At 27.0% G+C, this 16,904-nt stretch overlaps 1 protein-coding gene and 1 long non-coding RNA gene across 2 annotated transcripts; one reads left to right on the top strand and one right to left on the bottom strand.

Annotated features, from left to right (window-relative positions):
* Nucleotides 1–3,542: 3,542 nt before the first annotated feature.
* Nucleotides 3,543–4,920, bottom strand: LOC101205125 (bZIP transcription factor 11). Its single transcript, XM_011654132.2, has one exon. It carries the CDS (start codon nt 4,445–4,447, stop codon nt 3,896–3,898), a length of 552 nt encoding a protein of 183 aa, XP_011652434.1. The 5' UTR covers nt 4,448–4,920; the 3' UTR covers nt 3,543–3,895.
* Nucleotides 4,921–13,898: 8,978 nt separating this feature from the next.
* Nucleotides 13,899–14,809, top strand: LOC116402894. Its single transcript, XR_004215568.1, has 3 exons — nt 13,899–14,188; nt 14,262–14,306; nt 14,560–14,809. It is a non-coding gene; the product is annotated as an uncharacterized LOC116402894 (long non-coding RNA).
* The last annotated feature ends 2,095 nt before the right edge of the window (nt 14,810–16,904 follow it).

Genomic DNA, 16,904 nt, shown 5'->3' with positions numbered 1-16,904 from the left:
TAAAAAAATATGTCATGATTTATTTATTGTTTTAGTTATTAATTTCAAATATGTATCATGTTTATATCAAATATAACTATAATAATTATAGATTTATATATATTTTAATGTACTTTTTCACATATACACATGTATATTTAATTATTTTGCATATACTCTATATTATATAATAAAGAAGGGTAATAATATTTAAACATGGTATATTCTTAAGACTTAGTTAATCTGATCCAATAATATACCATGTAATAAAATCAGTTGTTAATTACTATAATATATTTGTTTCACATTTACAATAATTTTTATGAACTATTACGTAACTTTGAAATGACATTTGTTCATGGACTACAATATCTAATACACAACAACTAATATAGTTGTCCAAATCGTTAAAAAGTTATCATAATATACTGGAACGTTGGTCATACTTGGTAAGAAAAAAAATATATACCTGTAATTTACGTCCATATCTGATATATAACAAACAAATATGTAATCTGATTTTAGGTTTATATACATTGTAAAACTTTGAAATGGTCTTTAAATATATGAATAACATTTTTAAATATATGAATAACATTGATAATGGATACTTTGAAATGGTCTTTAAATATATGAATAACATTGATAATGGATATAATATACTCATTATACATTGAAAATATATTCCTCATCAAATAATTAGGATTTACTATTGTAACAAAAAAATTAATTGAAAAACCTAAAAATTCGTATAACAATATTTCAAAACATTGTATATAGAATGAAAATTGATCAAAATATAAAAATGAAAAAAAATTATAAACTCACCAAAAAAAATGAAAAAGTTAACTACAAAACAAATAATGAGAAATGGACTGGGCAAAGAAGTGAAGTGTGGAGAGATACGAGATATATTTGTTGATTAAATTAATTAACAATTAGTAATTGTATATCATATATTTCATAATTAGTTAGGATCGATAATAAATGCAATCAAATAGATTAATAAAATGAAAATTATTATATAATTAATAGTTCAAATATGTCACTTTTAATACCAATAGTAAATGTCTATGTTAGACATCTTTTAACTCTTGTAAGTAGTTTTTAGGTAGGGTAAAAATTATTTAGGAGAGTTTTATCACACCATACAAAAATGAGAATTATATTGTGTCTTTTAAAGGTTTGAAAATTATTTAGGAGAGATTGTAAAGGTTTGAACTTAGAAAAGAATAAAAACTAATTTTACCATTAGGCTATTTATTACTATTGAGAACATAAACTTGAGGTGAGGTTCAAGTTTTCAAGTCTATACTAAATTTATCTATCATTAAATGTAATCTAAACGTTAGCTTTTATGCTCCACGAAAGAATTAGAAAAGGAATATTGTTTAAGAAAATAAAAATAAAAATATCACATGGTAGCATGTCTTTTGATCATTGTTGAATAACTTTTTATATTGTATTATATATATATACACTATTGATATTATTGTTGATGAACTTCGCCTTATGTCTCGTGTAAGGTACGAATCACGCTTTCTTTAAGATGTTTCACGATGGTTCTACTCTCTTTGTATAGAAAGAGATGAAGTTGAAAGATTTTTTTATATAGTAGTGGGGTGGGCATTATATTTGCATTTGCCTATCTCCTATCTCCTCTCTCCTTCCAGAACTTGAGTGTCCTTAAAACCCAAATCCATGAATGGATCTAAGAGTTTATAAGGAGACTTCCACATTGTTTAGATAGCAATGCAGAAATGGAGATTTTGAATAAAATAATAATAAATATTTTCTTTTTCAAAATTTTCATTCTACAGATAAACTAATACAAATTTAACACAAAGTTAATGTACGATCACAAGTTAGGTTCGATGGGTAAAATCGGTTGGTTCATCCTTAATTTAAAATGATGGTTATGGAACTCATCCATTTCTTACATGAACGAGTCAACTTTTTCAATTACTCTCTTCTATAATAATTACCAACTTAGTTATGTGTGTCAAACAACCCTTAAATCTTATCCGTTATTAGCACCAAAATAAAACAAATACAGTATCACCCAATACAATAACAGTTATTTCATATATATATATATATATCATTAGGAACTAAAATTAAAAATGGTTTTATATAATTAATTAGAGTTGTGATTAATAATCTACCATTTAAATACCAACAAAGAGGGAATTGAATTGAATGGAGAGACAGAAACAAATTAATATTTGGATTGATTGAGAAGTGAAGTTAAGAGAGGAGAAAGTGGTAAGGTAATATGCGATTCAGAAAGGACAATTTTAATGTTTGAAATATTCATTTTAAGGCTTCCTTTGTTTACTGCAACCAACCATGTGATCACACTCCAAACAAATTCATCACTTCCCTTCCCTTTCTTAATTAATACTGCTTTTGCTTTATGTAAATTATTATTTTTATTATTATTATTATTATTAAAACAGTCTTCAGGCAATCCTACTAATAAACTAACCCCATATTTTTTATAATTTCCTCCATGTTTTCTTAAATAATAGTATTACTAATTAATTGTTTTACACTAACAACCCTTTATTAGTTAGAAAAAAAAAGAGAAAAATATCAAATTTATACCACTCAACTCCAGAGTTGTGAACTTTTACATATATAAAAATTAAAATAACGCAACATTATTTTTTTTTATAAAATTTTACAAAATTTATATCAATTTTAGAGTCTATAAACAATAAATCACACTCATAAACTTAATTATTATTTTGGAGAGTGGTTATTCAAATTAACCTAAAAAAACCATTAATTTCCCTAATGAAAATGTTAAGACCAAATACATTGAACTAGTGTAATGGTGCATATATACACTTCACTATTGCCTAAATATTATAAATAACAATTCGAGTGTTGTCTTAAATTTAAAGGTCCATACGTATAATCCAAATATATAACAAATTCTTTTTAACTCAATTTTCTTATATAAATATAAATATATATATATATAGATAGATATTCTTGTAGTTTTGTAATTATATAAATAGTGGTTGTAAGAAGAGCATTTACGAATAAAGTGACTTAGCGAAAGACACAAAGTTTCATTCTATTGTCTTTTATCTCATTATTTTTTTAAAATTATTTTAATTCAGATCTGGTCAAGTGGCTTTTCATCTCCATATTTTATATAAACCATACATATAAAATCAAACACTATTCATGAGATCTTTAATAAATAAAAAAAATAGTACTATCACACATTCAAACCTACTACTTTGTTAGTCGAAAAGATGAATAAAGAAAATTTTATACTTTATTATTGATAGAAATTTATCAATGTCTATCAAAGGTGATCCTAAATAGAATAGAATCTTAAATTTTATTATATGATAGTTGAAAATAGGTATGAAATATGATTTAAATGGTGATGAAGGGACCTACTGCCCCTTTTAACAAATGGTCGGTTCAAACAACTTTAGATGCATTTGCAATTATTCTAAATAAATTATTAAATAAAATTAAAACCAAAAATAGAATAATTATATTTTCCTTGCGGCAAGGAAAAGCAGAGAGTGAAATTAAAATAAGAAAAAGAAAGAAAATACTTTAATTATATTATATGAATATATAATAATAATAATAATAACAAGGTAGGGGCCCTCTAAAACGCATGAAAAGCCCCATTACATCATAATGAAAATGACCCACTCCCCAATCAAAATAAAATCCAAGAAACTAGTTTACACTTTTTTTTTCTTTTCTTTTTAGGTTGCTTTTTCCCAACTTTGAAAATATTAATCTTCAATAATATTGATTTCCTTTACCTACCCATCTCCCACAAAATTAAAGCTAATATTTTACACTTGAAGTTTTTTCATGGATTTAAACAATCTAATATTCTCATGAAACGCAAGAGCATAAAAAGAGATTAGATGAATCAGTAGTGAAGCAGGTGATGATGAGCAGATGCCATAATGGGTGGTTGTTGTTGTTGTGGAGTGAAGAACAAGGAGTTGATGAACAATGGATTAAGATCAAAATCATCAAAGTTGTCCCAAAAATCTTGAAGAAAATTATTATTATTATGTTGTTGTTGTTGTTGTTGTTCATCATCGTCGATGTTGTTGTTGTTGTTGATATGGGATAAGATCTGGTTTAATGATTCTAATCTATGAGTAAGTTCCAGAATCTGAGCTCTTAAAACAGAGTTCTCTGCTTCAATGTTGAGAAACAATTGAGTAGTGAGATTAATTCTTGAAATCATTTGATTTTTGTTATCTCTCAGCTGACTTACTTGTACCATTAATCCATCCAAGTGTTGTTGTTTTCGCATCCTGGATCTCCTCGCCGATTCTCTATTGGATTGCATTCGTTTTCTTTTTCTTTGATCCATCAATTGCTTCAACTCTGCTTCAGAACCAGAGCTTTGGTTCTGAACCACAATCTGTTCACATAATGAACCTGAAGAATTCCCACTAGAGCAATCCATAATCACAAAAAAAAAAAAAAAAAACTATAGATATATATATATATATGAATATATAAATATATAAAGAAAGGGATTTCTGTATTTACAGTTGATGAGAAAACCCCAGAAGCTAAATTTGAGGGGATTTTGAGTTTATATAGAGAGAGAGAGAAAGAGAGAGAGGAGGAAGGAGAAATTAAAGAAGGTATAGTAGAAAGGGAAAAAAATGGAAGTTCATGAGAAGACGTAAAACCAATGGAGGAAGAGGACAGAGAAAGATTGGAGTAAATGGGTACGGCGGAGGAGAGAAGAGGTAATGATGAAACCGGAACGGAGGATTTCACTGAGAACCGGAGACATCAATGTCAAGGGATAAGGAAGAAGAGGTTTCCAGCATCTATGTAGAAATTAATGGAAGTGTTGGGGGGATGGGGGAGAAGGGGAAGGGAGAAGGGGAAGGGAGAAGGGGGAAGGGGGAAGGGGAAGGGAATTTTGAAATTGGGGAGGAGGCAATATATAGAAAAAGAAAAGGGGTGAAAAAGAGAGAAAAGGAAAAATGAAGGGTGGAAAAGAAAAGAAGAATTGGAATTGGAATCAACGGGGAGGGCGGTGATTGATGGATTATTCACAACCCTTCAATTCCAGCCTCCCCACCAGTTGTACATCGTAGATTTTAGATTGTAGACTACACCTCCCATCAATTTTCATATACCACATACTATTATCAAAATTACATTTCTCCTAAAACTATATATAGTATTTATAATTCAAAATTTAATGTTAACCATTTATCCCTTTATAATAATAAATAATAATAATTAAGGTGGACAAAAATATTATTTAACTAGCTCACATACCTTTTCATTCTAGATGTGGAGGATTCAACCCTCAGTTCCTATTGGATGATGGAAAGAGAGGACAGAAAATATGTTTTTTAAAAAAAATTTAAAAATGTTGTGTTATTATTTTTAAATAACTTTAAATAGGAAGAATCATCTTTTAAACATATTTTGTAAATTTGGAGGACTAAAATGCACAAATCAAAACTTTAAACCTTATTCTATAATGTTTCTGCTTTTCTCTTTCATATTTATTGTTCCTTGTTTTTTTCTAAATAAGAAAAAAAACTATATTCGATAATTATTCTCATTTCTAAATAAAAATTTGTTTTATCAATTATCCATCATTTTTGTTGTAAAATTAATAATAAATTACAATAGATTTTATTAATCACATGTGGTTAATTTTTTATTTGAAATATAATTTCTCATTTAATTAATATATCTTAATGTGCTGATTCTAATTCAACTCAATTTTAGGTAAATGTTATGATTGTGAAATATTAAAGATAACTAAAATGAATATTTTAGTAAAAAAATTTCTAAGTAACTTTCAAATAATAAACATTTTAAATTAAAAACATATTTAAATTAACCTATTAAATCTTTTAATTCAAAAAGTTAACAATTTAAAATTTAAAATTTAATTAAAGATGTAAACATGAAAAAAAAAAACAAAAAATAAATGTAGCTAAATAGAAATGAAAATTTATAATTAAATTTGAAGTTTGAGGATCAAATAGTACACAAATCTAAATATTAAAAATTTAAAATTAAATTAAACATATATGAAAACTAATAAAAGAAGGGAGAAAAAAACAATATTAACGTTGAGAGTTGAACCACGACTTGGAGCAATAACGAAACTAGGAGAATCTACTTTTTCATATTTTTTTATTTTTTATCCAATTTTAAAAAATGTTTTTTAAAATTTAGAAACGAAAAGTAAACGTATCTGTTTTAAAAAAATGAAAATGAAAAATAGAAAATAAGAAACAAGAACGTTGAAACGAACCATTTAAAACTAAATATTTTTATACAAAAGAACTAAAAGGTTGGGATAAAATAAGATAGAGGTTGGTATTTGTAATTTGGTGTATTTTTGTGTTAAACTTACTTTAGTATTTCAAGGTATATGATATTAAAGAAGATAGGAGTCTAAACGCTATGAGATTCATACCATGCTACAATCCATTCAAATCGTCAATCTTTCTCTCTTTTCTTTTTTATTCTTTTAAAAAAGAACAGATTTTATTTAGTTGTTTTGATGTAAATTATTATTATTATTATTTGTTTTGTTTAAATATTAAAACAATGGTAATTATGTTGGTAATCGAACGGCCAATATTTAAAAATGCATATGTATTGTCCACTAAAACTACATTTAGATTTTGTCCAATATTTATTTTTGTTAACATGGTCACTTACTAATAAATTGTCCACTATCATAGCTTTCGAGTTTATTGAAATGAGAAATTCAAATTAAAGAATAAATAAACCTATTTAGGGAATGAGGAAATTTACATACTTTTTATTAATAAACTTACTTTGTCTAACAATTGTATATTCGACTCTTCTCAATCTTCAAACTCAACTTTCTAAATCACAATTTTGATAAAAATTTTTTTTTTTATCTCTTTTCTATTTTGATGGTGTCTGCATTAACCTTTTATAAGATAAAACTGATTTAAAATGACATGATTAAAATATTACATGAACAATGATTAGATGCAACATGCACATAACTTTTATGCTTTTCACTTCTCTACCACACAAAAAAGAATTGAATAAAATAATTTTATAAAAATAAAAAATAAAAACACCACATGACAACATATTTTATTAAAACTAGATGTGAAATGCGTACATCCAAATATTCTAGTTTTTTTCTCTATATTATATCTATCTAACATCTCTTATATGTAAATTTTAAAAACATATGGTAAAACAAAAACGAAAATGAACGTAGACAACTATAAATATATTATTCAATACCAAAAGTATTAAGAAGGCTTTTCAAATATAGCTAAATTTACCACTATATTATTAACAAGAGTGTATTAAATTATTAATTTTTTTAAAAATATTATTATACACAATTACCGACACTAAAACTGCTATTCATGACAATGAAACAAATGAAAAAGAAAATAAATATTAATAGGATTGAAAATAACATTATACCACCCAAAAGAATATTTTAAAAAAAAACATAAACCACATATGTGATGATAAATTTAGTAGCAGAATCAAAATTGTAATTTGATTTTTTTATAATATGAAAGAAAAAGAATAAAAAAGAAAAATATAAAAAATACACTTCTCTGTCACTTTCTTATAAACTCTCATTTTCTTGCCCCCGTTTCGGTTTTCACCGACACCAAGAAGCCAAAAACTTTACACGGGAGCCTGACTGCACCTTAGTTGCGAAGCCGACACGTCGCACCTCAAAAAGCTGAACCATCTAAAAGTATTAATGCTATTTGTTTATTTTGAATACCCTTGATCAAGGGTAATATCGCCTTTTACTACTATATATGCTCACTTCCGTCCTCAAAGTTAGTCCTACTCCACCTCACCCAACTTCTATTCTAGGGCCTGTTTCTCAAATTTATCAAAATTTAATACACCTATTTTGAAATAAAATATCTAAATGAAATCTCTCATCTAAATTGCTTTTGTTTTACAAATTTATAATTTGAGTCATATTCAAAAATTTAGAACTTACTATAATTAATTCATATGAAAGCATAATTAGGAATTTAAGAGGGACACATAGGATATCTAATCAAAAGAGCATACAACTCATAAAAGTAAATGGTATCCGTACGTAAAGCATTTTGTTGACTTGTTTGGATTATATGTTTTCACCCTAAGATGTTAAAGAAAAGAAAAGGCAAAAAATAAGCAATAATGGTAAAAAGGAGTGAATTAATTGTGTAATGGGCAGCTTAAAATGGGATTGAAATCAAAGTGGAGGAAATAAAAAGGGTGGTGGTGTAAAATGGGTGCTTTTTGGGAATTGGTGCAGTTAAACTAAAGTTTATTTAAAGCCAAGATTCAATTAGCGGTGTGGGCAAATCATTACGTTGGAACCTTTCAAACTCTTTATACAAACACCATGACAATGTCTTTGGGACAAGGTTGACATCTTTCATGCCTTTTCATTTCCATTCAATACCTAATTCTTTTAAATTTATCTCTCCATTTTTTATTACTAGTTTTTAACCATGCACGTATGTTTTAATTGATTTTTTCTTCTCAACGATTACTTTTGTGGTAAGTATCTTCATTTTGAATTGATTAATTTTTTTTAATTGATTAATGTCTTTGAGATTTGAATCCAGAACTTTTTGTTCACATGAACATAGAGGTGCCAGTTGAGCTAAGCTTATGTTTAGATATTTTTAAAGATTTTAATTAATGATATATTTTTTTTATAAAAAAAACATTAACTTCGAAAATCACATACTATCACTTAATAATATATTTTTCTAATTTCTCTATTGTTGTTTGTATTGGTATTCAGATATGCTTTCATTTTTACCGATCTTTATAGATTTCTTAAATCAAAGTCAACTTCTCGATTTGATAAGCCTAGTCTCTAGATGGGTAGATCGATTGAACAATTGACGACTAATGGAGATGTTCTAAAGTGCATATTTTATGTATATATTGAAATATCAATTAAATGTAAATGATTTTCAAAAGATATATTTTTAAAATAAACACATCCATAAAAGCATAAAAAAGAAAAAAAAAATATAGAAAGAAAATGAACAACCTACAAAAACATGCAATGAAATTGAGATATTCCTTTTTATTTGGAAGACTATCCAAACTATGTGCAAATTGACGTAGAAAAAGGCTTTTATAAACATTCATATTTAAGAATTCCTAGAGGTTCATTCATTGTATTTTACGTAAGAATTAATAATTATTTCTATTCATAAGAGAAACTTTTTTACTTCCCCTTAGCTATGAAAGTGTTCATTAGTTAAAACATTTAATTTTGTTGAACTATTACAAGTTAAATTTTTATTTTATTTTATTAAGTTATTAGTTATTTATAAGTTACAATTAATAAAATATCTCATTTTCTTTTTTACTATATTGCTAAATACTTAGATATAAAACCTACTTAAAAAAAAATAAAAAAATGGAAGAAATTTTGTTTTCTCCTCGCCTGAGCTTTTATAATTACTATAGAATTTATTTCCCGCTCACTTCCAACATAAGAAACCATCTCTTCTTTTGTTTTTTTCTTCTCCTTTAAACAATGATTAAATATGTTAACATTCTTTAATTGACATATAGTATGTGTATTGACGGTAAAAGAAAAAAAGTTAATCTTAAACACATATGCTTTAAGAGAGACTAAAAGGTGAAACGGAGGAATTAATTACTTAAAAAAAAAAGTATTTCAAGACAACAAAAATTAAAGTTTCTTTTCTGTGTTTAAATCTTAGGTGGACATGCTAATTTTATTTTAATTGATGGCTGATAATATTTGTTCTAATTTTTAATCTTGAAAATTAGTATAAAAATAAAAAAAAAAGTATATTTTAGTCCAAAACCGAATGCATCTAATCAGATATTTTAAGTTAGATGATGCAATAGGCCATATTGTTGAGTATCAAAGTGGATCAATCTTTTTTAATTATTAAATATTGAAGGAGTAAAAGAAAGAGGTTTCCTAAAATAAATAAATAAAAAGAAAAAAGAGAAATCAATTAGGCTGAAGTTGGTTTATATACTCAAAATTAAAAAGACCAACACCTATGATAACTTTAGACAGTGTTTAAGAAGTAGAATACAATATATGAAAGTTTGAAAAAGAACTAAAATGGACTATTTAAAAATAGTGTAGTAAGGCAAAATCGAATATTGAGTATTACCATTTACCAAGTCGGTATAATATTATATATTTAAAATATAATTTATTTGCACCAAATATTTAATTTGAATTTAATTAATTTAATTATGAAAGTTCCAAGTAGGGATATCCTCCAATATCCTTCATTACACTGAAGAAAAGCCTAAAAAGATGAAAGGGGGAAAAAGGATTGCAATATCTTTCACCATTAATTTATCAACTTGCATTTCTCACCCCCATCAAACTTTTGTCTTCTTTGGTACCTCTTAGTAACACATGGGTCCTTAGCTTAAAGTTTGTTAGACAATAAACAAGTACTAGACTCTCTCTTATTGATCTATTTTTTGACATAAAAGGAGAGATATTAAAATGAGCAAGTCTTGATAGTGGGATGTGGATGAACAGGATTGTTTGCATCAAAATCTATCTCTAAAAGGTAAAAGAAAAAACCATATATATCTTTTCTTGATTTAGGTACAATTCAAGAGATCCATATAAAAATAAATAAATAAAGGGCTTTTTTCTTTTACAAATTTCTGCATACATTTAATATAGGTTTCCAAAAAACACAAAGTTTTGCTCAATTATTTCAATGGGATAGTGAAAGTTTAGGTGGTGGTTGCAAGTTTTTTTTATTATTTTATTATTTATTTTTTTGGTTTTTGAATATTTTGAAAGAGTGAAAAAACAATCCCAAAAAAGAGTAGTATTCCCCACTAGCTAAAATAAGCATATGTGGGTTAAGAAATATGCATTTTTTGTATAAAAAGATAAAAAGATAGTGCAAGAGGACAAGGCAAAGGGACAGAGGCATTAAAAGTTATTTCTCATCTTGGGGCACTGAGGCAAGGCAACCTTAACGAGTCTCTAGTGCCCTAAAGAAACTGGACAAATCTCCATAGGATAGGCCACTCTTTCCTCTTTATAAAAGTTTGGTATTTGCTAGCTTTATAAGAGCTAAGCTAGCCCACTTGATAGCAACTTTGAAATACCTTTTACTTATAATAAGGTGTTTTTTCGGGATAATGTGTATCGGGAGAACTTGATTTCAAATTAAATAAAGCTCGAGTGTCAATTCATGCTTGATCCAATAAGATTTCTAATCCTAAAAAGGTTGAAATAAATCCTAGATCAATTTCTTTGTAAATACATCATTACATACGAGATACTTCTTTTTTTTTTTCCGTAAAATAATATACGATTTTAGCTTTATCATAAATGTTTTTTCCTCTTTCCCTCTCTACTATTATTGTCACTGTCTCTATGTGTATTTGAATGTTTAATTTATTGTAGTGGATCTTAATTCATTTTCCTAATTATAAACTCATTGCTTTCACGAGAAGTTCAACTTGTTTTTCATCACAATATGTATGAGAGCTTTTTATTTACTCAAAGAAATCGAATGATAAATGTCGAACTTAGTAAAAATCAATAGAATATAATTCAATTGACCACCTTTAATGACGGTGATTTGTTTTGGTATCTCACTCACATAATTGTTAAATAATGAAAAAGACAAAAAGATAGGGAAAGGAGGAATTGAATGTGATAAAAGCTTAGCATAAAAGTATAAGGCAACCAGTGTATAACAAAACTATATAATAGATATCTATGGTAAAAGAGAACGCTAACTCTAATAGAGAAAAAGAAACTTTTAGAAAGTAAAAAAACAAAGTTACTAAATGGTATATTTTTGTTCAAGTAAAACGAGATAACAACCAAAAACGTTTTGTTTTTCTTTGAAAATAGAAAATAAGCACTGAGAAATGAAAAAAAGGGAAGAAAAATTGAAAGAGAGATAACAATGAGTGTGTACTCCTAAAAAGTAATTTGAAAAAAATGAGAAAAATACAACCCTTTCGTGTCTAATTTTTATTTCGTCATGTTATATTTTACACTCCAATTTTAAATTTAAGTTTTATTTGCTTTTTAAACTATAAAATGTTATATTTTTAGCCATAGTTATGATTCGGAAAAGACAAATTAATTTTAAACTATTCATGCAAAATCAATTAAAAGACTATATTAATATCAATAACTAAAACCTAGTATTTAATGTAAAAAAGGTAAATTATAAAGATCAAAAGCTATATAAAAATTAAATTCAAAATTAAGGGTAAAAGAATGAAAAAACAGTTCATAAACTTAATAGCAAAAAGCAAAAAGAAAAAAAAAATAATAAAGAGAGAAAAATGGTTAGAGTGGATGGAGGAGGCTAAAGTGATGTGTGGGGGCAATTTATAGCAAAATTTTCTTCTTCCAAGAAAGACTTATATGAGGTTGAAAAATGAGATTTATACTTTTTCTAAATCTTCTATTTTCACAAATATATATGGGGTGTGGGAGAATAGATTTTATTTAGGCAAACATGAAAAAAGAACCAACCAATATGAAAGAAAAAAACTCCTAATTAACGAGGAGAGAAACACTAAACACTAGGTTCAAAACAACTTTATAAATCAAACAACATCCTTCCAAGAAGAGACAATGCTACCACCTCATAAATAATCACTATTTTCATTTATTTTATTAATGATAAAATTTGAGCATACAATGTTACAACTGGTCTACTTTTCCTACCATACATGAATGAGTGATTTGCAAATTTCGTGAATTATTTATTATTATGCAGCATCTGCTTTTTTTATTCTCCTGTAAATAATATTTATTCTAAAAAAAAGTCATGTTTATATGGTGTTCTTATTCATTTTTAATTTTGCGCTTACGATTTGCCTACATCTCATCCTTCATGTATTATTCTTGAAAATGCTTGTCTTGTTGTTGAGACTTTTGGTTCGGCAGTTATTGTAAAACTCGGGAGGGGTTCAATATGGATATTGTAGTTAGGAGAGCCTAAATATGGTGAGTGTGAGGGATCTCACTCTTAAGGAAAGCCTAAACATATTGTATTGATCTTAAGATCTGAACGAGCTTAAAGGTAAAAGAAGCATTCTTGTAGAAAGTGAGGTTGCGAACTAAAGTAGAAATGTGGAAGAGCAAATCTGTAAAATAATTGGGATAGTTGCAAATTTAGTAATTAAATTCAAAATAATTAAGTATATAGCAACATTATAAAAAAATTTGCAAATATAGCAAAATTTGTCAAAATCTATCAATGATAGAGTTTATCACTAATAGATCATGTTGTAAAAATTGGTCTATCACCGATAGATCATACAAGTCTATCAGTGATACAAGTCTATCAACGATAGTTATGCTATATTTACAATTTTTTTAAAATGTTGATATATTCTTAATTATTATTTCTCAAATGATCATTCATTACAATTACCGAGAATAATTAAGTGCTGAACTGGATTATCAATGACAATTCTCAGATTTTGATGGCCCACCCATAATCCTCCACGATTTGGCCTTGTTCTTTTCTTTCTGCCTTCTTCTTTTACGGCCCCTTCTTATTTCACATCTTACATTTTCCAACTTTTTCTAATTTAATTACACATCTATATTACTTTTTTTCCTTAAAAACATCCATTTTTTCGTATTTAGATTTATACAGCCAACAGCCATTAAAGCATGTAGGATTTGTGGTTGAAGATGAAGAAGGCAAACTCACCAAGCAACAACTACCTCATTCACCATTCACCATTGCTTGAATAAACTCAACAATTTTAACATTCTTAAATTGAATTTCTAAAATCCAAAAATTTTAATTTCTAAAATTCGTTTCTTTAATTAAATAATTCTAATAAATTATTTTAATAAAACAATAAAACAATATAATTAATTAAATTCTTTTACAAATTGATGATAAATTAATAATAAATAACTATAACTAGTTTTTTATTTGTGGCTCCAATCTTTCTCTTTCAATACAGGTAAGAGATGAGCTTGAACAATTACTGGATGACGTTGATGAGATATGACAGGCCTTTAGTACTTATTAAGAAAGATGAGCTCATCTTCTCCTGTAACTGGTTTTCCTCCTGCCAATTGGTTTCTTGCTTCTCCTACCCAAGAAGAGCAAGTGTTGCAACTGTACGTGGGGACGAGGACGACACTGAAGAACTTGAAATGCTGTTGTAGGTAATTATAATACATATAGTTTATGGTTATTCAATTTTCAAGAAGGTTTATAATGGAGGTTGCTTTGTTGCAGGCTTACTTTATGCAAATTGATGGTACATTGAACAAATTAACTAGAGTAAGTTAACATGTTTCCCTGCTTATCTAATTTATGTTGAAAAGAGCTAACCGAACAAAATATAAGGAATTCCGTAATACTTTTTTCTATAATAAAGTTGAAGAGATTTCTTAATGACTTGAGATTAATTTTATGCTAAAAACGAAAATTTTGTCATTGCTAAGAAGTGGTTTTAGATTAATAACTTTGTTTTGATTTTTGTTGGATTTGATTGAAATACACCCTTAATGCAACTGGCTGGGGATGCTTTTAGGAACCATCGGCATATGTAGGTGCAGGTGCCTTTCGACGCGTAATTATTGGAGTAATGAAGTTATGGTAGCACTCTCATTATGTTCAACTCTACTATTCCCTTCGAAGGATTTAAAACTCGGATTGTCATGTACCTAGCTATCATATTTTACTACATGTAAATTCTTGTAAACTCTTTATCAAAAATGGTTATTTGTCAATCTTTTTGTACAAATATTACAAAGTGTATGATAATTTATATATATTAAAGTGTTGACTGTTTATTTTCATATGGGTAAGTAATTAAAAGTACTTTATAATTGAACTGGTTTGTGTAATGACATGGCTGCAAGAAATAACAACCTTTAATTAATGTATTTCCTTATTAATGTAAAAAAATTATATAAATTTGTGATATTTCATAACAGTCGTCAGTATGCAAAAAATTACATATAAGTACTTGAATATGTGTGAACTGATGAAAATATCTATCATAAGATATAAAATAATGACATTCATTATTTTTTAATACTATTGAATATGTGGCATTTATTTTTCGTCATGAAAATACTTATTGTGATAGTTTTTTCAATTTATCATAGATAATCATATCTTTACAAGCGATACAATTACTGCAAAAAATTATCAAGCATTTTAAACTTAAGAACTTTTAAATGTGTCGTGGTAGGTCATTTTTCATGTAGTGACATCAACTAATTCTCTAATGAACAATTGATTTATAGTTCCACTGTTAAATCGAATCATTCTTCGATCAAAAGAGAGAGTGAGACCCCTTTGTTTAAGTAACAAACCAAAAATTCTAAGTATTTTTAAGTATGCTACTAGATGCTAGATGCATGCAACTACTAAATTATTATCTTTCATAAAATTTAGGTAAAATAAAACCTCTTTACTAATAAAATTACCGATACTCCTCTTTAATTTAATTTAATCTAACTAATAAACAACTTTAATCGAATTTGATCTACATTTATGTTTCTACATAAAACTCAAGTACTCGTACTATAGTCAATTGAACCTTATTTGTTAGATTATAAGTTTTTAACGCTAACCAAATCTCTTATTTAATAATAATTTAGTGAACTATATTTCAACGTTTTTATCAAATAATAGAATTACAAATCATATAGAGAGACATAAAACTCAACATCAAATAATAGAATTACAAATCATATAGAGAGGCATAAAACTCAACATCAAATAATAGAATTACAAATAATAACAACATCTTTAACCAATCATGAGTTTGAAGACATAAATCTCAACATTCAACTGTCTTAGTTACAGGGTGCTACCTAACATTATTTTTTCAAAAACAAGATATATCTATTATAATATTTTTAAATACTTATTTTCTATGTAATTGAAGGAAACAATATATAAAGATAGGTGAAATTTGTAAGTATTAGTTAACACAAAATAAAAGAATGGGGATTCATGCAACAAGTAGACAATTTTGATATGTAGAGAGAGTTTTTGTTCTTCATAAATGGCATTGCAGTCATGCCCCTATTTCCATAAAATCTCAAATGCTAAAGGCAAATGGTGAGCCTTTCGAAAATGCAAGCATGATATGTGGTTGAGATATATGAATTAGGGGGCGTGCTATAGGAGTTGTATATGAATAATGTCCCTCACACTTGTAGGCTTGAAATATAAAGAAATGTGTAACAAGTGAAAATCAACTTTAATTGAAGAGTAAATTAACAACGTAGAGGCTTGAACCTAGGACATCTTGAATCAATATGCTTTTATATCATCTTAAATCACCGACTCAATCCAAAAGATTAAGTTTTTTTTTGGTGAATTATAAATTTTTATAAATTTAGAACAATGTTCTCTTAAGACACTTTGCTCTTTTTTTATAAATTTATTTCAGTTAAGTTCTTTTCTACAAAGTGTAGCTTTTGTCATCTTGTGTAGATCAGGGTGTTGCTCCATAGGAAGGGTAATATGTTCCCTCACATTAGCAATTACTCATCAAAGTCAAATACTTGAATGAATAAAGTTATATTAAAGAGACTTTTAACATGGAATGTTGAATTTAGATTCTCTTGGGTCTATATGAAAATTATGTATTTTTTAATTTACATGATATTATTTATGTAACAGGTACATTGTTTAAATGAAGAACAGTTGGAAATGTGACAAACACTACACATTAATTGTTGAGTAAATAAATAAAATATAATGGATATATAGTGAAGACAGTTATTGGAAATGGAAGGAAGTATTTAGATGAAACGAAGGTAAACAAATAAAAAAGAAACTATAGTGATGAATTGATGGGTAAATTTGTGAGTTTATGAATCTGATTGTTCACAATTTGAGAGATATATTCACCCC

The sequence above is a fragment of the Cucumis sativus genome, chromosome 3 (assembly GCF_000004075.3).
Source record: "Cucumis sativus cultivar 9930 chromosome 3, Cucumber_9930_V3, whole genome shotgun sequence".
Taxonomy (NCBI): domain Eukaryota; kingdom Viridiplantae; phylum Streptophyta; class Magnoliopsida; order Cucurbitales; family Cucurbitaceae; genus Cucumis; species Cucumis sativus.
Note: the sequence above shows the minus strand (reverse complement) of the source record. Positions and strands in the feature narration are given on the sequence as shown.